A 25,429-nucleotide genomic window follows, 5' to 3' on the forward strand; every position below is an offset into this window, starting at 1 on the left:
GCTTTGAATGGTCTAGCTCCGCAGTACTTAAGTGACCTTCTACCATGGTATATTCCATCACGTTCATTACAATCACTAAATTCTGGCCTGTTAAAATCCACAAAAGGAGGTAGATCCTTTTCCTATTTGGCTCCTAATCTATGGAATAGTCTCCCTAACAATGTTCAGGATGTAGACACACTCACTCAGTTTAAGTCTAGAATAAAGACTCATCTCTTTAGCCAGGCATACACCTAATTTATCCATCAACTCACAATTAGGCTGCTTTAGTTAGGTCTGCCGGAACCAGAAATATTTATCATGATCTGTAACTGCAAAAAATGGAATGGCATCTACGCTAATATTATTCTATTTGTTTCCCTGTCTCAACCTCGGGATTCATCTCCTGAGGTTACCAGAGCCGGCCAGATCCAGCTCCGTTCCTGCTTGGTGTCAGACTCCACTGTTACGTGTCTCTGAGAGATGACGGCTAAATGCAGCCAGTGCCAGCCAGACATCACTTCAGTCTATAACGATGGATTTCAGGGATGAACTGATGCCAACTCCAACCATAGGACATGGGATACTTCATATGCCATTGCCTGAACCTTGGATTTATGATAGACCTCACCGAAATGTACTGCTGGTTGAACTGTGATGCACCTCACAGATCTCTGCCTGCATCACCTTGGTCTAATGATGGACTATACTCTTGAAATGGAATAAATAGACTATCAATTAATTGCCAATAAAAGCCTTCATCGGCCAACTAACAAAAGACAATGCATCTATGTGAACTTCTACAGTTAATCCAGGATGGACTTCAAAGACTTTAGTCATCAATCTTACAGTTCATACAAAATCTTTGTTTAGACACTGGCCCTTAACACTTACTTAGTTTACTATTTTTAAACCATGACTTGAACTGGTTCCCACAGCGAGCCTGGTTTCTCCCAAGGTTATTTTTCTCCATTAACCAACATTTTATGGAGATTTGTGTTCCTTGCCACAGTTGCCTTCGGCTTGCTCACTGGGGTTCTAAATACAATGATTATTTATACATTTTTATACACAATTTACAATCATATTTATCAAACTACACAATGATGACTCTAAGAGTGTGTAGATATTAAAGTTTCATTTTCTGTTAATGCATGATTTTCTGTAAAGCTGCTTTGAAACGATGTGTGTTGTGAAATAAAAATGACTTGACTGTTGGTCCATACAATGCAAGTGAATGGTGACCAGAACTCTGAAGGTAAAAAAAGCACATATAGGCAGCATGAAAGTAATCCATATGACTTCAGAGGTTAAATCCATGTCTTCGGAAGCGATATGATAGGTGAGGGTTAGAAACAGATTGATTTTTAAGTCCTTTTTTACTATAAATTTCCACCACTGACCAGCCCAAACCAGCTGGTGGCTGAATGTGGAAATCACTTCCACAACAGAATGTGGAAGTGAAAGTGTAGATTATCAGTATAAAAGGGCTTATGTATTGATCTGTTTCTCACATACACCTATATTGCTTCTGAAGTCATGAATTTAACCACTGGAGTCATATGGATTACTTTTATGCTGCCTTTATGTCCCTTTTGGACCTTTAAAGTTCTGGTCACCATTCACCTGTATTGTGAGGACCTACAGAGCTGACATATTGTTCTAAAAATCTTTGTGTCCAGCAGAAGAAAGTCCTACACATCTAGGATGATATGAGGGTGAGTAAATAATGATATAACTTTCATTTTTAGGTGAACTATCCCTCAGAGAAAAACAGCAGAAAAAGCTGTATACCTTATAAACAACATCCATTCAAGTTCACATAGGCATAATTTACACACAGTGTGTCTTATACTCTGCTCTTTAGCTATTAATGGAGCTCATAAAGGCATAACTCACAGATGGTGTACATTATATTATACTGCTATATTGGAGTCTGTTTATCTCTGCCTTTGTAGGTCATGATGACTGGGACTTGTAACCCAATGAGTTCTTAACATCAGAATTATTATGAACAAAGTTAGGTGCTGGGAGGTAAGAGTCCAGTGTGAGCTCTGATATTTGTAAAAAATCGACTGATTCTGGTAGGGTTGTATTGTATGTTGGGTTTTCAATAATTGAGCTCAGCTTCTCAACACCGGGCCACAATAATGAAGACTCCAATGAGTTGGAAGGGGTATCAGCTGGAGAGGATGAGACAGCAACTGGAGATTCAGATGTATTCTGATAGAAAGGACATGCATGATATACTCTGGAGGTATGGCTGATGAGAGCATGGCTATTGCCACTTTCTTGTGATGTTGGAAGATGCTCTGAATTGCAGGCCTCCTGAATCTCACACTTCATATACCCTTCAGTCAGCTGGGAGCAATAAAACCCCTGCAAACAACAGAATCTTTGTTGAACATCAAGTCTTACAACAGTGGTCCACAACTGGTTGAGCTTCAAGACCCAGATTAAACACTGGAGATCAAGCGGTGACTCAATTACAGAAATTGTTTATCATATAAAAGCAGTGTTGGGTGTAATAGATTGATTATGAAGTAATTAGTTACTATAATCTATTTATTTTCCAAAAAGTTGTGTAAAGCATTGCAATTTAATTTTGAGTAATCAGATTACAGTTACTGACTTTTAATTAAGAACATGGTTAAAAGGAAATGTGTACTTGGGTTACACATTTCTAAAATAGTATTATTTATGTACAATTTAAAACATGAATTTGAATATGTTTGTCAGTTTGTGTTTCTGTGACAACTTAAGGGTGTACGCCCCTTAATGAGTCATTGTAAGGCAGAAATGTGTGGTGTTAGTTGTATGACTTGCACGTGAAACTGAACAAGATGGAAATATAGATAGTATTTTGCATTAATAAAAAAACATTTCTGTGAAAAGTTTTTTAGAAAGTATTGTAACTTAAAAGTAAACTAGGACCCACTTTATATTAGGTGGCCTTAACTACTATGTACTTAACCATTTGATACAATGTACTTATTATGTACATACATGTTGTTGCATTGTAACTACATTTAATGTATTGCATTTAATTACATTTGTAGTTACACTGTTAATTTTACCCCTAACCCTAACCCATCCCTTACCCCAAAACCTAACTCTAACCCTAACACACCCTTACTCCTAAACCTAACCATACCTCAACCTTAGTAGCAGCAAATGTGGGGATTTTGCAGAACATGTAGTTACACAGTTAATACATAGTCTTGTATGTATTTAATGTTAGTACATAGTAGTTAAGGCCACCTAATATAAAGTGTGACAGTAAAGTAATTAGTAATGTGATAACTTTTTCGATTACGTTATCAGTAAAGTAATCTGATTACAATTTTATGGAAGTGTATTTTTATTTAGCCTATTTGTTACATTTATTAAGACAATAATATACCACACAAAACCCTGTATTTAATGTAGAGTGGGTCAAATGTACTCTTACCCTGCATAGTTTTATTTATGGTTTTCAAGGATGAGGGCATTTCATGCAACCTGTCCATATATTGGTATCTGCCTAGTTTGACTTTTACCAATGATGGATGAATTTGTGTAAAAATACCATAAAATTTGATTGGACACAGCCTTTGACATCAACAACAATGGATTTGAGAAGTGTTTCTTCTCCAATTTAAAACATATTATTATTATACAGTAGGTGTTTTTCCAATGTTTTTATACCCAGTTGTTTGAGACTATCAGAACAGACTTGTGACCCACTTTAAAGTTGGAACCCACCACTTGAAAAGAATGAGACTTTTCACATTACTGTCTTACAACACACTACAAGCAGGCTTTAATTAAAAAGCAAAAGCATAATTTTGGTGATGCGGGCGTGGCTGAGCGACATCTGTGGAGAGTGAGGCCTAGAGAGGAAGAACAACAAGGACTGACACCTGTGGGAAATTATCTCTAACATCTGTTTGTGTTTGCAGTGAGAGCTGGGAGTGATAAAAGGGCAGTCCAGACCGCCGGAGGGGGGAGAGAGAGACAGCAGCAGTATTCCAGTGTGTTTATTTTTTGTGCTGAAAAGCCAACATTTGTGTAGAGGCTGAATAGCTTTTGAATAAAAGATTTATGTTGACTGTTTACATGGCCCCCGCTTCCTCCTTCACGACATACAAGAGACCAATCACAATAATATCTGTTAGGACATTTTGATCTATAACTCACATTTTTAGTCCATTCCCCTGAAAGTTTTGGTGCAGGAATATCTGGATATAATATTTTCTTTAACCTGATGGAATTTTAAGAGTGATGTTTTAATTGCAGCACAAAATGGCAAATCTATTGAAAACTTAGCATATTTAGTTTTCTTAAACTGATCAACATGAATAAAAGATAACAGTGAACACATTTCCTTACCACTTTCTCTTCCTGAAGCAAACGACTGAAATGATAATGAAGACAAGGGCCACTAAGCTGAAGCCCACAACAGTGCCCGCAATCATCTGATAAACTATGCAGATTTTGTCACGTTATTCACAATATTGTAACATGGTCACACAGTATGTATATACAGTAGATACAGTTTACAGTATATTTGCTTATTATAGGTGCACTTAGTAATATTCTTGTATATGTTGCACTGACACAGTGGTGTAAATGCAGCAACACATTAAACAGAGGTTACCGATGTCAATATGATTAATTTATTACAGGGGATTATTGAGCAAGTACTATTTATCTGGTCATATGATCTCAACATGGCGACACTCATGAATGCACACCCAGGATCATGCAGAATAAAGCAACTCTTTCTCTAAAATTAATATGACTCGAATCTTCAGTTTATGTGAAGTGTACATAATTTCAAACATAACGTTTTTTTTTTTTTTTGGTTTTTTAAAATACCGTTATACTATTATTACTTTCTGTTTAATAAATTTAGCAATTAGCAAAAACATCACTGAGTGCACCTTTAAATATAATGATACATTTCAGTCATTTCAACAAACAATTGTCAGAGGTTTCATAGAACCCAATAACAATGTTAAAATACACACGTACTGCTTTTTTCCACCAGGAAACTGAGTGTGGCATTATCACCTTCTCCTGCAGATGTATAGGCACTAACGCTGATAATGTAGGAGCCAGGATCTAATGTCAAACTAACTGTTCGCTCTAAAAATGTAAACGTATGGTTATTTGAAATCCAATATATTGTCAGAAAAATATGGTGAATGTCAATTAGGGAGGGAACGCACCACTTGTTTTTTTAGCATTGATAGTTGTGTTGGAATCAGAGCGAATTGTTACAACCCTGTAACCCTGTATGAAGCCTCCTTCCTTGCCTGAGGGCACTGTGTCCCAGAAAAGCTCAAGTTTTCTGCCTTCCTGTTTACCGATTCTCAGCTTCTGAACTTTCTCAAAGGGTCCTGAAAAAAGAGGAAACAGAATGTACAGTAAAAAAGACAATGCAAAGCAAAACATGAAACAAACAGAACCAAAAAGAAAAGAAAAAAAATCAAGAAAAAACACAATAAACATTTTGTACACAGACATAATGACATTTTCTGCATTTAAAGGCTAAACAAAGTACAAAGTAACTAGAATCCAAACATTCATTATTTTAAAGATTTTGGCCTAAAAGACAATGGGCTTTTGGAAAAGCTACCGGTAAAGGTCAATATGAAAACAAACAAAAGTCACTTTGGAGTCCAACAGTCCATCAAGTTAATAAATATGAAATCTTGACTGCTTACGTTGCTCTATAGCATAACCCTCTCTCCTCTGCAGAAGCTGTGGGGCATCAGCAGTGCAAGCGTAGACCGAGATATTATATTTCACTCCTGGTTGAAAAAACTCTGTGAAAGAATCATTTGAGACCATTTCAGAGCAATTGGTGTAAGAAAAATAGATTATAATAATCATTATAAAAGTCACTATGAAATAAATAGTTATTGTAACACAAGGGTGGAATTTGAGGCATTTGAAATATATTGTTGTTCACAAATACTGTAGTCTCGCACAAAATCTGGTTCTAGATTTATCACTCTCCCTTAATTACAGATTCTCAAAGAGGACTTCAAATGACTTACAGTAAAGACCTGTTCAGCAGGAAGTTAGCAATTAGAATTGCATCAATGTCTTAACGTAATACAATGTTTGCATTTTTTCCCTAACATTTAAATAAGCAATCATTGTGTGTGATCATAACATTTGGCCCCTACATTCACACACAATATTTCAAATAATACCTTACACACCCATAGCAACATTAAAATAAAGCTGCTTTGAACTACAGCATACAGCCTATAATCATTGCTTCATATTCCAAATGTGCACAAAGTCTGTATATCTCACAAGATGTCAATGCATTATTCTCTGTTGGGCAAACAGAGTCAAATTAAACATTCTGGCCGACACCAATTCAGAAGTAAGTATGAGTGAATGACAACCATACTCATTTCTTTGCTCCCAACTGACCTGACGGAATCCAGGTGCTTAAGTGACCGGATGGGATCTTCCTCCAATTAACAGCACAACGTTTTTCACTGTGGGTTGAAAACCAGTCAACAACATAGCCACAACTGGAGCTGATGCTTTCTTCCCAAAAGATTGTAAAGCCACCATTACTGCTGTTGATATGGCTTATATTGACTCCATTGTCTGTGAAGAGTATTATAAAATATTGAATAATTAAGATATGATCTTCAGAACTTTAACCTAAACCTTTAAACTCTGAATGCTCTAGTGAGCTCACTTTTCACTGCTCACCTGGATAGCTTGGGATGGTGATTCTTGAAGGTGGAGAAAGACCAGCTGAGTTGCTAGCTGAGATTGTGATTATTTGATCCCCTTTATCATTCCCAGATGTGAGACTGTGGCACAGTGGTGTCTCTAGTCCTCTGTGGATGGTGTTTCTCCAGTTGTTTTTGGAGTCACTTATTGTAAGTTCATAGCCCGTAATTATCCCATGACTTTGTTGTTTTGTTAGAGGCTTTGAAACATTAAAAAAAAGGAAAATTATGATTAGTTTAGCTTTAGCCACCAAGTATAGAGAATGGACTACTTTCATGATATGTTGGGAGCTTTTTTTTAATTTTTAGATTAAGGCACTATCCACTGCCTTTGTATTGAGATTTCCCTTTTGTCTTCTGCATAAGAAAGAAAGCCATAGAGTTTTGGAACAACATGAGGGTGAGTAAATTATGACAGAATTTTCTTTCTTTCTTTCTTTTTTTTTTTTTCAAAAAGAAAAATCTTTCATCATTTACTCACCCACATGTTGTTCCAAAACGCTATGGCTTTCTTTCTTATGCAGAAGACAAATATTCTTCTTGAGTTATTGAAATTGTCTTGGGGTCTCTATTGTCCCCAAACAGAAAATGAGGATAAAACTGGCCTGATAAACACCAAATTCACTGTTTTGCCCCTAACATAACAGGAGAAGATCTACATGTAAGTGCCACAATGGCACTCGTCTATCCTTATAACCAAGTTTTCCTGGTTGGGATTTTTAGAAGAATATTTAATCTCTGTGGGTCCATTCAATGCAAGTGACAAATGAAAAATGACATAAAGGCACCATAAAAGTAATCCAAAAGACTCCAGTGTTTAAATCCATATCTTCTGCAGTATAATAGGTGTGGGTGAGAAACAGAACAATATTTAAGTCTTTTTTTACTATAAATCTCTTTTGATCAGCCCCAATCAGTAGGTGGCTGAATGTGAAAGTCACTTCCACACCAGAATGTGGAAGTGAACATGAAAATGTAGATTTACAGTTATAAAAGGACATAAATATTGATCTGTTTCTCACCCACACCTATTATATTGCAGAAGACATGGGTTTAACAACTGGAGTCTTATGGATTACTTTTTGTGATGAGGAGGAGGGCGTGGCCAGGCCATAAGGATGGATACCTGCCGCTGAGTTGCCTCAATCAGCCGGCAGAGGTATAAAGAGGAGTAGCCTCCTCCTCGTCACACTTTTATACTGCCTTTTGGGCCTTCAAAGTTCTGGTCACCATTCATGTATTGTGAGAACCAACAGAGCTGAGATATTCTTCTAAAAGTCTTCATTTGTGTTCTGCATACGAAAGAAAGTCATACACATCTGGGATGGCACGAGGGTGAAAGAATTATGAGAGAACTGTCATCTTTGGCTGAACTATCCCTTTAAGGACTTCACGTACCTTCCATACAATATATGTATTTTGTTCCAAATATTGCATCCAAATATCTACTGCTTCTGGAACTGTGGAGAGATTATCAGTGTGACAAAATACAGTAACTCTATATTTGCTTTGGTTTAGTTACTTATAAGATAAATATGGTAGCTATTAAAATGTATATTAAAACGAATTAATTAATAACACTAGACAAAAACATTATTCTAAAGCGTGAATATATTCTAATGTCTTGATGCTGATGTATACTCACTTTCTTCTTTAGTAGAGATGTGAGTCATTTCACTCCAGTCTCCCCACCTGTAAAAGTGTTTAGAAGACCCACATTGCACTTTAGCTGTGTAATTAGCAGAGGGCTGCAGATCTTCAAGGACAATTGACGAAAGACCCAGTCCATCGAAGGTTTTCTTTGAGAGACATGAAATTATGTGGAAAATGTTTAAGTATCCTTTTAAATGCATGTAATAGCATAAAATGGACATGCAAGTACTATACAAACATTGGAGATCTGAAAAAGAATGGATGTTCATTTTTATGCAAGATAATGACTGCTGACACCAACATTGTAAATGGATCCATTGAGCTCCACTTGACATGTCATTGGAAAGGAAGTATAATTTTCCATGTTCCAACTCCATTGAAGAGTGGCATTTCTTGCATGAAGCACACGGGATTGTATGTTCCTTGGTGCTCTCAACCATACTGTGCAAGAGGGAACAAAAGATTAAATTAAAAACATTCTTCTCAACTTCCACTGGTTGGGCTGGTTGGGATGCTCAAACAAACAGACAGGGTTGGGAGGGTTACTTTTGAAATGTATTCCACTACAGATTACAGAATACCTGCTGTAAAATTTAATTTGTAACGTATTTCGTTAGATTACTCAAGGTCAGTAACGTATTCTAAATATTTTGGATTACTTCTTCAGCACTGGTAGATTTTTTCACTTGTTTTGACTATAAAAACTCTGCCAGTACAGTAAGACAAAATACACATGTTAAAAATACATTCTCTGAAAAACCTAAATATCTTATGCAGTGTTGTTTCTAAAACAAGATCAATCAAATTGATCTTGTTTTAAGGAGTTTAGATATTTTTACAGGAAAACAATACAAAAATTATTATCAAGAATATGATTTTTGCCCTCATATCAAAGGTCTTACTAGAAAAAAAGAAATTATGATCTAACATGAATTTTCTTGCTAAAAAAATATGATCGTGCATGGTAACGTGCATGTAAAATGGCTAGAAATAGCATTTTAGCTTGGTGTAAAGCTGACAATTTACACAAGGTTTATTTCTATTTCTTCTGCTCCAAACTTACTTCAAACTTACTTCTCTGTCTGCTCGTATGAATGTAACACATCATAAGAAAGTGTTTCACCGCTGTTCAAATGCACTTTGTATCGCATCATTTATATATATAAATGTTTTCCATCTGAAAGGACTAAATATTAAATGAAACAAATGACAATAAAATGCAAAGTAATCTCTTCAGTAATCAAAATATTTTTGAATGTAACTGTATTCTAATTACCAATGATTTAAATTGTAACTGTAGTGGAATACAGTTACTTATATTTTGTATTTTAAATACGTAATCCCGTTACTTGTATTCCGCTACTCCCCAACCCTGCAAACAGAGCAATGTTTTACATAGTGCCTACCTATAAATGGCTTTGTTGTCTCTGCATATTAAAAAAAAAAAAAAAGAAAAAAAGTCTCCTTTAAGATCAAAGGTCTGTTTTACCTCTGTGTTTGGGGTCAGCTGAATCAGTGATTGTCTTCACACCAAGGGGATTTCTGGCAATCAGAGTCCATCTTGTGACATTGTTTTCACGTAGGACACATCGATCAAATGTACAAACTCTAACAATTACAAAACAATAGGCATGATAAAAGACTTGATATTGTTCATGTTGACATGATAAATTAACACTAAACAATTTGTTATGATTCTCATTGCACATAATGGTGGATGTTGTCTTGCGTACCTTCCATTCAGTGTGTATTTGGTATTTTTATTTCCTTCAAGATGGGTTTTTCGGCCATGTTCCCAGTGACAATCCACAGAGCTGAGATCCCGTGTCACACATGTAAGATTTTGGTCATCTGGTGGATCTGCACAATTAATTTAAATTAGACATTTTAGGCCAGAGGCCTATGGCATCATTAATAAACCAATCAAATGCAAATCCAATGAATGCGTACAGAATTCAACATTTGGTATATACAAATACAATTGGAGTTAGTGTTTAAATGATTCTATCATAGACACTTAGTACTGCACATTTCTGTGAACATTTGATAACACTCTATAATAACTTTCATTAATAAATAATTAAAAACATTATGCTTAAAAGATTGTTCAAATTTGTAAATTGTACTGTAAGTTGACAAGAAAAAGGCTGATCATTTTTTTGTCTTATAATCTCACAATTTCTCTGGACAGCAAAGAACAGATTTAGACTATAAATCTAAAAATTAACTATTCAAATTGCATGTTTTTTTTTACTACTATTATGTCACCAATTTTCAAGGTAATCTCTTGTAAAATGTAGCTAATTTAGCAAAACATTTTTAAGACAACTTTTAAAGTTAGGAGCTTAACCAGCGTGTGTGTAAAGTACATACAACATAAACACATGACATTTCCTGTCTCATAACATTTCTGTCTCAATATTTTTTATTAACTTATAACCTTTTAGGCATTAAATTATTGTATTTTGTTTGTTAATGTTAATTTGTTATTATTAGTTATTATAAAGAAGGTTTTCATTCATTCCAGTCTGTTTGGGTTTTATTAAGAGGTAAACAAAACAAACAAACAAAATCATGAAAAATTTTTATTACAATAATTAAGGCATTTTTTTTGCATTTAAAGCTTACACTATGTAATGGCTTTATCCGTTATAAATTTGTAGGAAATTCCCATATTTGGGCGAATGTGTGGATAATCGCATATGAGGGCAAAATATTCAAATAAAATCTCTGACTAATCTTCAACTATGTCCAGTTTCTCATGAATAAACTCTACCTGACATTCTAAATATCTTACAGCTGACAGGGATCTAAAACATTTCTAATTTATTTGAACTTTTCAAATAAATCATTTATATAAATACCATTTAAATGAACCAATTCAAATTTGATACAATTTGTTTACACTTACAGCCAATAAATACTGTGCTTCCATTATCCATACAAGGTAGGTCCACTCCCCCTGATTCAGTAGGGGTGTGGAAGTGAACTGGTTTAGTGATGAATGTCCTGTTGCTGATGCGGATTGTAAATTTAGGGGAACTGAATGACTGAACCTTCTCAGTCCTCAAGATGCAGCAGAATGTCACGTTGCTCCCAACCAGGAAAACTTGGTTATAAGGATAGACGAGTGCCGTTGTGGCACTTACATGTAGATCTTCTCCTGTTATGTTAGGGGCAAAACAGTGAATTTGGTGTTTATCAGGCCAGTTTTATCCTCATTTTCTGTTTGGGGACAATAGAGACCCCAAGACAATTTTGATAACTCAAGAAAAATAGATTAAATGAAATTAACATGTAAAAGTCAAGTTAATACTATGACTTTTCCTAATCTTATGAGAAAATATTCTAAACAATATTACAAACTTAATAAGACACGGCAAAGGTCTTTCATGAAAAATGTTACATTACTTTAGCTTAGGGTCTCAGAGACCCTAGTTGAAAAACACGATTAAATTTTTTCTTTCGTTTTCATGTATTTTTCTACAATGTATATTTGCTAGGGCAAACTGGGTCCAAACAAAAATGTTACTAGAATGGATACCAGTCAAATTGTGCATATTTGCTTTGTGGTAACACATAGGGATACCGCTTCAATAATATCTGACCAGTGGGGACCAATTAGATCAGAAGAACATATTAAAAGTATTGGAAAGGAAAATAAGACATTAATTTCAAAATTCCTATTATTATACATAATTGCGGCCTCTGGGACCCCATACATTAAAAACTATAAAATCAACAGAACATGGTTAAACATGCATAACAATATCTCTTTTGTAGGCTCAAGCGGGTACGACCTTTGGCCACAAACCTTCGTAAGTGTATAAAGGTGTCCAATTGCTGGTCTGATGCGGATCTCTGCGCCTCAATCTGACGGAATGGGAGGTGCACTGCAGTGGTAAAGATGAGGTCCATTTCCAGTGATTAGGGACTGCTGGGTTTGGTGTCACCTGTATGATCTCCTAATATAGCATTTCACATAAAAAAAAATTAACTCTGGCATATTAGTCTTTCTTTTGCCATAATGGTAACATTGCAAAGATTAATAGCCACATACATAGTGAACGATCCTCATCTGTTCAGTGTGAAGGACTTCTATGTCATAAGTGAGTTTCTCTGGTTGGTTACTTTCAGCAAACTCATCTTTCCATTTAACATTCAACACCCATTCACCAGTATCAGATATGTCACTTTTTTCAGGATACACTGTCACCTCTTTTACTGAAAGTTGGTGCCCTGCTGATACAGTAAATATAGACACATACATAAATACATGTACTAACTACTGTATATACAAATTAAACGTAAATAATAAAAAAAACAAAAAACAATTCTGCTGTCAAAGGTCTCAGGAAGTCAACAATTCAAGCGATTTTTTATTAAGTTTACCAATAGTTAAATCTTTAATGGAGAACTTTTAAAGAGTGAAACATGTTCATAGTTAACCAGCGTTAACTCTGCAGACTCTGCAAGGACATCTGTGTGAACTTGAGTTAAACTGTTTTAAATACATCCATTAAAATCACCTTGACACCAATTGCATAAAAGTCATTGCATAAATGGTTAAGAAAAGTTATTTCTGAGAAAAGGTCTAGCATTGTTGTTTGCAGATGTCGTTTGGTTTGATATTTTGTATTTAATGCAATTTCTTTCATACATATTTAAGTGTGACTTAAAGTCGGCATGAAATCAAAATTGAAACTTCTTATTTTCTTATTAGAAGTTGCTGTTTTTATTATAAATGATTTATCCGTCCAAAAACAGTAACTTGCCCCACAACTCGCAACGACTTCTCTTTCTGCCGATGTATTTCCTGGCGTGAGGACTGGGCAATAAGGTTGACCAATAGCCAGTCGAGTTTCAACCCCTCCCATCTAGCCACCTGTAATTCAATAAATGTGTTGCGCTGTCCCCTTCTCCGTATCACGGCACTGTTTCGTGGCCCCCTTCAGCTTATCGCGGCCTCCATCACATCACTGCCCACTTTGCCATATCGTGGCCCTGTTTCTCAGCCAGCCCTGCGGGAGAAGTCCCGATTCTCCCAGTGGCCAGTCCGCCTCTGTTCACATGAAACGATCACAGTGAAGCGACTGCAATAGAGCGCAACAGTGGCCTGCCCCCTTATGTAGAGTCTGAGCTCCGGAAGTATTTTTCCCATTCATTTTTTGCATAGGCTTTTCATAAAATCCACCATCATTTTTTGAGGCAAAAAAGTATTTTAAAATCGGACAAAAAGACAAAGGTAAAAGGCTGTTTACTTACGGTCTTTCACGAGGGTACAAACTACAATCCCATGAAGCATTGCAAATTATGTAATTGGATAAAACGATGGGAATATATCAAACTATTTATTTTAGGTTGTTGATTATAAACAATATTTTTAAGTTTAATGCAAAATATCCCAATATGTACAAACAGATAAGCAGTTTAAGGGTGAAGTGAGACTCGATTACGTCACTTACAGAGCGTCGTGGGAGTGGGCGGTTGCTCCGAGGCAAATTTTGCGGGCTTTGTTAGCTGCAATTCTCTGATTGGTGAACCGTTCTCTGCTGTACCATGGGTAATGTAGTTGTTTGCAGACTGATAACTTTCATCTTGAAAGGTTTATTTACATTTATATTTATTCATTTGGCAGACGCTTTTATCCAAAGCGACTTACAAAAGAGATATACATTATAAGCTAATCATCTTAAGGAGACAGTGGTACGAAAAGTGCTGCATTACAAAGTTTCACTAGCATCAGAATAGTAGTATTCAAGACAGACTGAAGTGCAACAAGATTTTTTTTTTATTTTTTTTTATTTTTTTTTAGTGACTAGTTAAGTGCTCATGGAACAGATGTGTTTTTAGCCATTTTTTTGAAGACAGAAAGTGATGGAGTTGATAAGTTTACAAGTTATCATTGAAAATCAATTCATCTATGAAAATATTTAATGGGATTTTTATTTCCGGAACCACACTGTTCCACTCTAGTAGCAAACGAAGACATGGTGATAAGTTGCATTTTAGGTTGCTCCCCTCCCCAAACCCTCTTCCTTATCCCTAAACTACCCTGGTTGTGGGCCCGCTAGCTTGAACTTTTAAACTTCGAAGAAGGAGGAATATCGGAGAATTCGAGTTTGTGTGCAAGGCATTTTACCCAAAAATGTTTACGAAATTTTAGACAATTTGAAATGGGGTTTGTCAAAGTTGACTGACCGTTATCACCTTTCAGTTATCTGAAGCTCTTACAGTGGAGGTAACTGTCTTTGAAGGAAATAGGGAGGGATGGATGATCACACTCCAGAGTCGGACGTGCCAACACAGGAGCTGGAGTAGCTGGAGTTTATTTATATTTTTTTGTGCAGCCAGAGATTTCTTGGCATGTGCAGTTCAAGAAAGTGTTCTTTATTCATTACGTTTGGTGTATTGTGATTCAACTGTATATATTATATTTGACTCACTTGTTTCTCATTCATCTGTATTGGCACTACGGCTCCCACCTCATTGTAAGCAAAGACCGCGATGTGCTGTGTGCGGTTGTGGGCTGGTTATGTACATGTTGTAATGTTGACAGTTAGATGATCTTTTCGGTTCTCAACACTTTGGAAAATATGGCCGGTATTGAGATCGCTTCTCAAGTTTCCCTGGTAAGCAGCTCTAGCATGTGCAGCGCAGTGGGGAGGGTTATGTGTGTGTGTGAATGTGTGGCTGTTAACTAAATCCTATTGGCTATTTTTTTTAAATGGGACGAGTCGTTCAACATGTCCCGCCCCCTGTTCCTGTTCGAACAGTGCTTGTCAAGCCACTTCAGTGTGACTTTATAGTTTTTCTAGATCGATTTTACACATTTCTCCAAACTCAGATTTTTCTTGATTTTCATAATTTTCTTGAAAGACTACACACAAATTTCTCTGATCCAAGATTCATGCTTTCAAAACGGTAACACAGACAACTAAATTAAAGTTATATTCTCAAATGCATGTCAGGTTGTCAAATCCCTTTAAATAGATATCTGCTGTATTAGTAATGCACACAGCAAAGAAAATGCAATTTTTCACACAACTATCATGACTTTGCCATCTACAAAAGGGGTCATATTTGAAAATTCAGAGCAAACAAATAATGAGGAAGAAGAAGAAGAAGAAGAAGAAGAAGAAGAAGAAGAAGAAGAAGAAGAAGAAGAAGAAAAGGAAAAACAAGACTAAGAAGAGGTGCAAACTGAGAAGCGGCAGAGTGGGTAAAGGAAGAGGAATTAGAAAGAAGTGATGAGAAAAGAGGAAGGTTCTCAACTCTTTCAGGGGTGAGCATAGAAAGAGTTGAGGAAACAAGGAATGTTTGCTGGGTCTCCCGGAAACAGAAGACAAAGAAAGCATTAGGCACCGACGGTGTTTCACCCGTCTCTTTAAAAGCCTGTGCTGACCAGCTGGCCCCCATCTTCACACAGATCTTCAACAGATCACTTGAGCAGTGTGAAGTTCCCTGCGGCTTCGAACGCTTCACCATCATCCCTGGCACAAATAAACCCAAGATCAAAGGACTTAATGACTACAGACCCATCACTCTGACATCTGTGGTCATGAAGTAATTTGAGAGACAAGTGTTGGCCCACCTGAAGGACATCACTGGACCCTTTCTGGACCCCCTTCAATTTGCTTATCGAGCAAACAGGTCTGTGGATGATGCAGTCAACATGGGATTGCATCATATCCTGCAACATCTGGACAGACCAGGGACATATGCAAGGATCCTTTTTGTGGAATTCAGTTCGGCTTTTAACACCATTATCCCAGCTATTCTCCAGACTAAATTAAATCAACTCTCTGTTCCCACCTCTATATGTTAGTGGATCACCAGTTTTCTGACGGACAGGCAGCAGCTAGTGAGACTGGGGAAATTCACTTCCAGCCCCCCCAGGGATGTGTGCTCTCCCCACTACTCTTCTCCCTCTACACCAATGACTGCATCGCCAAGGACCCCTCTGTCAAGCTCACGCACAAGAACACGCACAAAACAGTGGAGATGATTGTGGATTTCAGGAGAAACACCATAGAATTTTTTTATATAAACTTTATATTCTATTCAATTTTTATTTTTTATTCTAATTTTTATTATTTCTGTCTTGTTGTTGTATTTTTTTGCACTGGAAGCTTCTGTCACCATGTCAAATTCCTTGTATGTGTAAGCATACTTGGTAGCATTAAAGCTCATTCTGATTCTGATTCTGAAAGACCAAATGGAGATGGTGTGTTGGAAGTGTAGAGTAAATAAGACACCGAGCTCAAATGATCTGAGAGCCCCTCTAATTGATCATGTTATGAATCACAGTCTCTCTGAGAGTCACAAAGAGTTTGGCCTTATGTGAGCAGATCTACAGTGACTTCAATCTCAACAAATAAGAGAAGAGGGAGGAATGGCACTGGTCTGTATACCACAATCAATGTCCACAATTACAGTGCTGTACCATCTGTGCTTACAGTGCTGTCTTACATAAGTCTATATAATATAGATAGACAAAAAAATTTGTTTACAGTAAACTTCCTCATCCTCTCTCCAGAGGAAAAGCAACAACAAAAAAAAAAAAAATAAATAAAAAAAATATACATTTAGAGAAATTTTACTAAAACACAAGGAAAAAGGTCGTTATTGTGGATTTTATGACAAATCTGTTGTTTCAATAGTAGAGTTGTGTGTCTATAGCTGACAACTGGACAATCTGTTGTCCAGAGTCTGTGTTTCTTTGTCCACTCTATCCTTTTCTTTTTGTTTTTCTGTTTCAAAAGTGTCTTTTTCTTTGCAATTCTTCCCATAAGGCTTGCACCCCTTAGTTTTCTCTTTACTGTCATACATGAAAATGGTGTTGAGCGGGTAGAATTCAATGAAGCTGTCAGCTGAGGACATGTGAGGCATCTATTTCTCAAACTAGAGACTCTGATGTACTTATCCTCTTGTTTAGTTGTACATCTGGCCTTCTACATCTCTTTCTGTCCTTGTTAGAGCCAGTTGTCCTTTGTCTTTGAAGACTGTAGTGTACACCTTTGTACGAAATCTTCATTTTTTTGGCAATTTCAAGCATTGTATTGCCTTCATTCCTCAAAACAATGATTGACTGATGAGTTTCTAGAGAAAGTGGTTTCTTTTTTTGACATTTTTGACCTAATATTGACCCTAAGACATGCCAGTCTATTGCATACTGTGGCAACTCAAAAACAAACACAAAAACAATGTTAAGCTTAATTTAATGAACCAAATAGCTTTCAACTGTGTTTGATATAATGGCAAGTGATTTTCTAGTACCAAATTAGCAATTTAGCATGATTACTCAAGGAAAAGGTGAAGATGCTATTCTTCTCACCACAACTGTACAGAGCGGTTATCTGAGTTACCATAGACTTTGTCAGTTCGAACCAGTCTGGCCATTCTCTGTTGTCCTCTCTCATCAACAAGGCGTTTCCATCCACAGAACTGCCGCTCACTGGATGTTTTTTGTTTTTGCCACCTTTCTGAGTAAATTCTAGAGGCTGTTGAGTGTGAAAACCCCAGGAAATCAGCAGTTACAGAAATACTCAAACCAGCCCAACTGGCACCAACAATCATCCATGCAATTATCTAATCAGCCAATAGTGTGGCAGCAGTGCATAAAATCATGCAGATACGGGTCAGGAGCTTCAGTTAATGTTCAATTTACTCCGAATGGTGCCAAAAACAAAAAACATCCAGTGAGCGGCAGTTCTGTGGACGGAAATGCCTTGTTGATGAGAGACGTCAACAGAGAATGGCCAGACTGGTTCGAACTGACAAAGTCTACGGTAACTCAGATAACCGCTCTGTACAATTGGGGTGAGAAGTACAGCATTACAGAATGCTATTCTGAGATGTGGGTTGGCGATGTTTTGGCGGCACAAGGGGGACCTACACAATATTAGGCAGGTGGTTTTAATGTTGTGGCTGATCGGTGTATATATACTGTATGTATATATATATATATATATATATATATATATATATATATATATATATATATATATATATATAGTAACTAATGTTTTATAAGCATTACATTACATTCAAATCATATTACAACAAATACTCAAAACTCAAACTCACTGTCCTGCTCTGTTTGATCAGTCAGAGAAAGGAGCAAAGCACATAAACACCAGACTGACATGATCTGAGCTCAGAAGATTCTGGGTGTGTAAATGCTCACCAGTGCTTCCATTAGCAACTAGATCTGCAAGAGAAACAAAAAAAACTCTTATCCATTAATCATGGCTAAATGACTAACTAAGGCAGGTAATCTGTCAACAGCTCAGAACACAAAATGGGAATCAATTATCTTTCTTTTTTTCTTATTTATTTTTTAATGGCCTTTTAGGCTTTAATTTATAACAAAGTGTACAAAGTGGATGAATAGAAAAAAGGGATGAGATCGAGACATGACATAAGCCGGATTCAAACCTTCATCACCAGCAGCATGTGTATACCCACTACACCACAGCCCCCGCCCCTGAAACATAAATGTTCATACACTGCCTGGAGAAGAAAAAAAAAAAAAGAAAAAAAAAAAAGAAAAATCGCCATTTGGATTTAAATATGCAGATCCTTAAGAGCCAATGACTGGATCATTATTGCAGTGATTAATATGTTTCAGCTGGCAACAATTCTTTTAACCCTAACTGATGCAGTGTGTAGCTTCTCATTTCTTAAACAACCATGTCGAAAGATGTATCCCGTGGTCGTGGAAAATATGTTACTGTGTTTCAGAAGGGGCAAATAATTGGCCTGCATCAAGCAAAGATTACTGAAATTTCAAACATTAATTGGCCACCACAGGGTCCTGACCTTAACCCCATTGAAAGTCATTGGGATGTGCTGGATAAGACTTTACAGAGTTGTTCGATTCTCCTATCATCAATACAAGATCTCGGCCAAAAATGAATGCAGTTCTGGACGGAAATAAATGTTGTGACATTGCATATTGTTGTCGAAACAATGCCACGACGGATGCGCATTGTAATCAAAGCTAAAGGCGGTCCAACTAAATATTGCAGTACGTTACTTTTTTTTTTTTTTGGCCATGAAGTGTATTAAAAACTTTTTTTTGTCTTTTGAAAACTCTTTGTTTTGGATGGTCAATACAAAAACATCTTGTTAATTTGGAAGCATAGGAAAGACTCAAGAACATGAAATACAGTGTGTTGCCCTTATGAATTATGAAATCCATTATGAGCAATGAACACAATTTCAATTTGATCAGACTGATCATGATGATAAGGCAAAGCAAAACTAGCTTTTGGTGCATGTCTATATTGGAGTATTGACAACTGGACAATTGAGACAATGAAAGGCTAAATATCAGTTGTAGATAAGACTTACAACCTGTGGCTATATGAAAATGAGTAAACAGTTTACAGATCACAGGTAGGGAATGAATGAAAAGGTTTGGTCAACACAAATGTACACATAATCAAATAGATGTTTATCTTGTCCAAGAGATAAACTCACTTTCAACTGCACCAAGAACAAATACATCAAAACTAACTTATCCATCAAAAAGAATACAAAAAAAACAATATCGCTCCAGGGACATCCCATGTTTATCTCTTTGACATCACAAAAGCTGTCACTTAATATCACTGAGTCAATTAATTCAATTTGTGTCATATACTGTATGTCCAAGCTTCATGTCATGCTGCTAAGGGCATTTAAAACTCAATTAATGTACATATACTGTAGGCCTATATACAGTACAATATATAATGTCTATAAAACTTAATTAATACATAAAGAGTAAGGGAAACAATGATCAGTGAATTGCAAGGTCACGTAGCTGTCAAAATCTTTATTATCTTTGTACTGAATCAATACCTAAATGGATCCTTATATCAGTTCAGTTATATAATTTTTGCCTTCTCATTTGGAGAATCACACACATCTTTTCCTAGTACAAAACAATGATTTCAAGTGTTTGTCTTTTTGCATTATATTCCAGTTCCTGGTGCTAAGGTAAGAGTGTTCAAAAGATCTGTACAATTGCTGTATTATACATGAGTAGATAATCATGGAATTTCATAATAATAATAAAACTTTATTTTCTATAGCGCCTTTAAAAGTTGCATCTCAAAGTGCTTTACAAAAGGAAAAGAAAAATACATTGAAATACAAAAAAGAAAAAGAAAACATACAATCAGAACAATTTAAAAAGAATACAATAATATTCACATAATAATCACAGAAAATCAACCCTAAAAAAGTGAGTTTTAAGAGAAGATTTAAAAATACTAAAAGATCCAGCATGTCTAACCTCAGAGGGAAGAGAGTTCCACAGTTTTGGAGCAAAATAAGAGAAGACCCTGTCACCCATAGAACGCAGACAAGTAGGTGGAACAGTTAAAAAAACAGATTCGGAGGAGCGGAGATCACACATTGGAGTGTAGGGGATTAAAAGTCCAGACAAGTATTGAGGGGCCAAACCATGCAAAGCCTTGTAGGTAAGCATGATAATTTTAAAGTCATGAAACTTGACAGGGAGTCAGTGCAAGGACTCCAAGATAGGAGTGATGTGATCACTTGTCCAGGTCCTAGTCAAGATTCTAGCAGCAGAGTTTTGCACATACTGCAACTTATTTAAGGTAGATTTAGAGACCCCAACAAGTAAAGCATTGCAATAATCAATACGAGAAAATACAAAAGTATTGATCAGTTTTTCAGCCACTGAGAAAGATAACATGGGGCGCAGTCTTGCAATGTTTCTGATATGGAAGAATGATGTTTTAACAGTATTCCTGACATGAGGATCAAATGTTAAATTTGCATAAAATATCACCCCAAAATTTTTTAATTTTGTTTGAAACTCCAGAGCAGAGCCATCCATATTTAAGGTTAAAGAACCAGCTTTACGAAGTTGGTGGTGTGAACCAATGAGCATAACCTCAGTCTTGTCACTGTTGAGACAAAGAAAATTTAAAGACATCCATTTTTTTTATCTCAGTAATACATTGTGCAAGAAAGGCGACAGCCACACAATCACCAGGTTTTGAATGGATGTTAATCTGTCATCTGCGTAAAAATGATAATTAAGACCAAGAGATCTTAAGAGTTCACCAAGGGGAAACAAGTAAATGCAAAAAGGGGCCCAAAATCTATCCCTGAGGAACACCACATTTAACCAAACCAACTTTCAACCTACATCCACCCAAGGAAACAAACTGCCGATGATCTGAGAGAAAAGACACCAAAAACTGTCTCAAGACGAGTGAGTAACAGAGAATGATCAACAGTGTCAAAAGCAGCACTGAGATAAAGAAGGATCAGAATTGAAAGACAGCCAGATTCCAAAGCTATTAACAAGTAATTTCTGACCTTAACTAATGCTGTTTCAGTGCTGTGGAGTTCACGAAAGCCAGATTACAGGGGCTCAAAAAGATTGTTTACAGTGAGATAAGTGTATAATTGAGAAGCCACAATTCGTTCTAAAATTTTTACAAGGAAGGGAAGGTTAGAAATGCAAAGTAATCATTCTTAATAGATGAGGTCATGACCATGGGTCTGCTGACTTTTTTTTCTATTAAAATAAAATGATTTCACCATTTATTCTGCAAATACTGAAAGGATATTTATTAATGTTGCAAATAACATATGTTTACAATGCTTTACTTAAGGGTTACAGCAAAACTGTATCCAGTTGATTTTACAGTAAATTTAGGCTACATAGTCTACTCTTTAAAAAAAAAAAAGAACAGACCCCTTGAATGAGGCAGACAACTGTCCAAATGCGCTTTATTGCTTATCTCTCATTCTATGATCTTAATAACCTGAGTAATAATCAGGTAAGTAACCAAAGCCCAGTGGCGGTTCTGGCTTACTTGGTGCCCTAGGCGAGATCCGACATGGCGCCCCACTTGACTTCCCATTATGGATTTTACGATATTAACAACTTTTTTTTTTTTAAACAAAATTATGCTTTAACACAAAATATATAAAAGGGTTAGTTCACCCAAAAAGGAAAATTCTATCATCATTTAATCACCCTCATGACATCCCAGATGTGTATGACATTCTTTCTTCTGCTGAACATAAATGAAAACATTTTTAGAAGAATGTCTCAGCTCTGTAGGTCCCTACAATGCAAGTAAATGTTGCTTATAACTTTGAAGCTACAAAAATCACATAAAGGCAGCATAAAAGTAGTCCATAAGGCTCCAGTGGTTAAAACCATGTCTTCAGAAGCGACATAATATGTGTGGGTGAGAAACAGATAAATATTTAAGTAATTCTTTTACTCTATATCTCCACTTTCACATCTTAAAGTCACATGTGATGCCTGTTTAGTTTCACTTTCAGATCTGAAAGTTTAAGTGGAGATTTAGAGTAAAAAGGGATTATCTATCAATTTCTCACCCACACCTATCATATCACTTCTAAAGACATAGATTTAACCACTGGAGTCTTATGGATTACTTTTATGCTGCCTTTATGTGCTTTTTGGAGCTTCAAGAAGAGAGGAGAGTGAGTCCTCTGCTAGGTGAGGAGAGGCCAACATTCACTTGCATTGTATGGACCTACAGAGCTGAAATATTCTGAAAATCTTCATTTGCATTCTGCAAAAGAAAGAAAGCCATGTTTCTAGATTGGCATGAGGGTGAGTAAATGATGAGAGAATTTTCATTTTTGGGTATAACTAGACAATAAATATAGAAATGAAGTAACTATATATGTGTATATATATGTATATATATATATATATATATATATATATATATATATATATATATATATATATATATATATATATATATATATATATATATATATATATATATATATACACACAGAACTGCGCAAAAGTCTTAGGCACATAAGATGTTTCACAAAAGCATTTGTCTTAAGATGGTTATTTATATCTTCAGCTTTAGTGTGTCAATAGGAAATATAAATGTTAGACTCCCAAACATTACTTTTGCAACTAGAAAATATTAGAATAGAAGAACAGGGAGCCCTGCAACAGATGTCATGGCCCCCACAAAGCCCCCCACTGAACATCGTGTCGGTCTGAGATTACATAGAGACAGAAGCAATTGAGACAGCCTAAATAGATAGAAGAACTGTGGTGAATTCTCCAAGAAGCTTGGAACATCCTATCTGCCAACAACCAAGAAAAACTGTATCCAGGTGTACCTAGGAGAATTGGTGCTGTTTTAAAGGCAAAGGTGATCATAATGAATACTGATTTAGCTTTATGTTTACTGGACTTTGTATCACATTATGTGATAAATGAAAATTATTTATTTCATTATTTTTGAAGACATCCTCACTATGCAACATTTTTCACAAGTGCCTAAAACTTTTGCACAGTACTGTATAAACTGTAATACATATCTATACACACACACATATACAGTATATATGTGTAATATATATATATACATACATATATATATATATATATATTTGGCAAATGATATTAACATGTACATTATATATACATAAATTGCACAATTAAATTATAAAGTCAATAAATAAAGAAAATGACAGAATACTTACAGATTGCTGCTTGTGCTACTACACACAATTCCTAATTTCAAATGAATATGGCGTGCAAAACGGTTCAAAAATAAGACTAAATACTTGTCGAGGGAAGCAACTCAGCTATTGAGTCACTCACTGATAGAACGGCGCTGACTGCCGAGAAGCCAGCGGTGCATCTGGATAGGCTACTCACTCTCCTCACGCAGCCGGCGACTCACTCTCCTTACGCAGCTGGCGACCCACACACCTAACGCAGCCGGCGACCACACACCTAACGCAGCCGGCGACCACACACCTAACGCAGCCGGCGACTCACTCTCCCCACGCAGCCAGTGACCACACACCTATCGCAGCCAGTGACTCACTCTCCTCACCCAGTCGGCGACCACACACCTAACGCAGCCAGCGACTCACTCTCCTCACCCAGCCGGCGACCCACACACCTAACGCAGCCGGCGACTCACTCTCCCCACGCAGCCAGCGACCACACACCTATCGCAGCCAGTGACTCACTCTCCTCACCTAGAGGAGGACTCACTCTCCTCACCCAGTCGGCGACCACACACCTAACGCAGCCAGCGACTCACTCTCCTCACCCAGCCAGCGACCCACACACCTAACGCAGCCGGCGACTCACTCTCCCCACGCAGCCAGCGACCACACACCTATCGCAGCCAGTGATTCACTCTCCTCACCTAGCGGAGGACTCACTCTCCTCACGCAGCCGGCGACCACACACCTAGCGCAGCTGGCGACTCACCCTCCCCACGCAGCCGGCGACCACACACCTAACGCAGCCGGCGACTCACCCTCCCCACGCAGCCGGCGACCCACACACCTAACGCAGCCGGCGACTCACTCTCCCCACACAGCCGGCGACCACACACCTAACGCAGCCGACGACTCACTCTCCTCACATAGCGGAGGAATCACTCTTCTCACCCAGCCAGCGACCCACACATCTAACGCAGCCAGCGACAAACTCTCCCCACGCAGTCGGCGACCACACACCTAACGCAGCCAGTGACTCACTCTCCTCACCCAGCCGGCGACCACACACCTAACGCAGCCGGTGACTCACTCTCCTCACCTAGCGGAGGACTCACTCTCCTCACCCAGCCAGCGACCACACACCTAACGCAGCCGATGACTCACTCTCCTCACCCAGCCAGCGACCCACACACCTAACGCAGCTGGCGACTCACTCTCCTCACCCAGCCGGCGACCACACACCTAACGCAGCCAGTGACTCACTCTCCTCACCTAGAGGAGGACTCACACTCCTCACCCAGCCAGCGACCCTTACACCTAACGCAGCCGGCGACCACACACCTAACGCAGCCGGCGACTCACTCTCCACACCCAGCCGGCGACCCACACGCCTAACGCAGCCGGCGACCCACACACCTAACGCAGCCGGCGACCCACACACCTAACGCAGCCGGCGACCACACACCTAACGCAGCCGGTGACTCACTCTCCTCACCCAGCCGGCGACCCACACACCTAACACAGCCGGGGACTCACTCTCCCCACGC

General features: G+C 37.5%; 1 protein-coding gene across 11 annotated transcripts; it reads right to left on the minus strand.

The window, feature by feature from the left end:
* Positions 1-1,586: 1,586 nt before the first annotated feature.
* LOC127430738 (leukemia inhibitory factor receptor-like) lies at positions 1,587-24,630 on the minus strand. Of its 11 annotated transcripts, XM_051680747.1 has the most exons (20): positions 18,471-18,896; positions 16,197-16,352; positions 15,976-16,083; positions 15,761-15,874; positions 12,442-12,623; positions 12,196-12,346; positions 11,293-11,544; positions 10,115-10,241; positions 9,871-9,989; positions 8,683-8,822; positions 8,374-8,527; positions 8,127-8,188; positions 6,706-6,928; positions 6,415-6,597; positions 5,691-5,792; positions 5,193-5,363; positions 4,996-5,109; positions 4,351-4,444; positions 4,159-4,222; positions 1,587-2,358 (listed from the first exon to the last, which is right to left on the minus strand). In XM_051680747.1, the coding sequence occupies exons 4-20, from the start codon at positions 15,870-15,872 to the stop codon at positions 1,939-1,941; spliced, it is 2,670 nt and encodes an 889-aa protein (XP_051536707.1). In that variant the 5' UTR covers positions 15,873-15,874; positions 15,976-16,083; positions 16,197-16,352; positions 18,471-18,896; the 3' UTR covers positions 1,587-1,938. The 11 variants fall into 11 exon arrangements, with proteins under 11 accessions (XP_051536707.1, XP_051536709.1, XP_051536710.1 ...); XM_051680749.1 differs by having other exon boundaries at positions 15,976-16,352; positions 18,471-21,719; XM_051680750.1 differs by having other exon boundaries at positions 12,442-12,620; positions 15,976-16,352.
* Positions 24,631-25,429: the final 799 nt, after the last annotated feature.

The sequence above is a fragment of the Myxocyprinus asiaticus genome, chromosome 40 (assembly GCF_019703515.2).
Source record: "Myxocyprinus asiaticus isolate MX2 ecotype Aquarium Trade chromosome 40, UBuf_Myxa_2, whole genome shotgun sequence".
NCBI lineage: Eukaryota > Metazoa > Chordata > Actinopteri > Cypriniformes > Catostomidae > Myxocyprinus > Myxocyprinus asiaticus.

Coding starts and splice junctions, on each gene's coding strand:
- LOC127430738 (XM_051680749.1), bottom strand. CDS start 15,872: ATGATGGTGAAGCGTTCGAAGCCGCAGGGAACTTCACACTGCTCAAGT. Junction 8,189..8,373: donor CATCTCTACTAAAGAAGAAA/GTGAGTATACAT, acceptor ATCTCTCCACAG/TTCCAGAAGCAGTAGATATT. Junction 4,223..4,350: donor TGCTTCAGGAAGAGAAAGTG/GTAAGGAAATGT, acceptor AAATTCCATCAG/GTTAAAGAAAATATTATATC.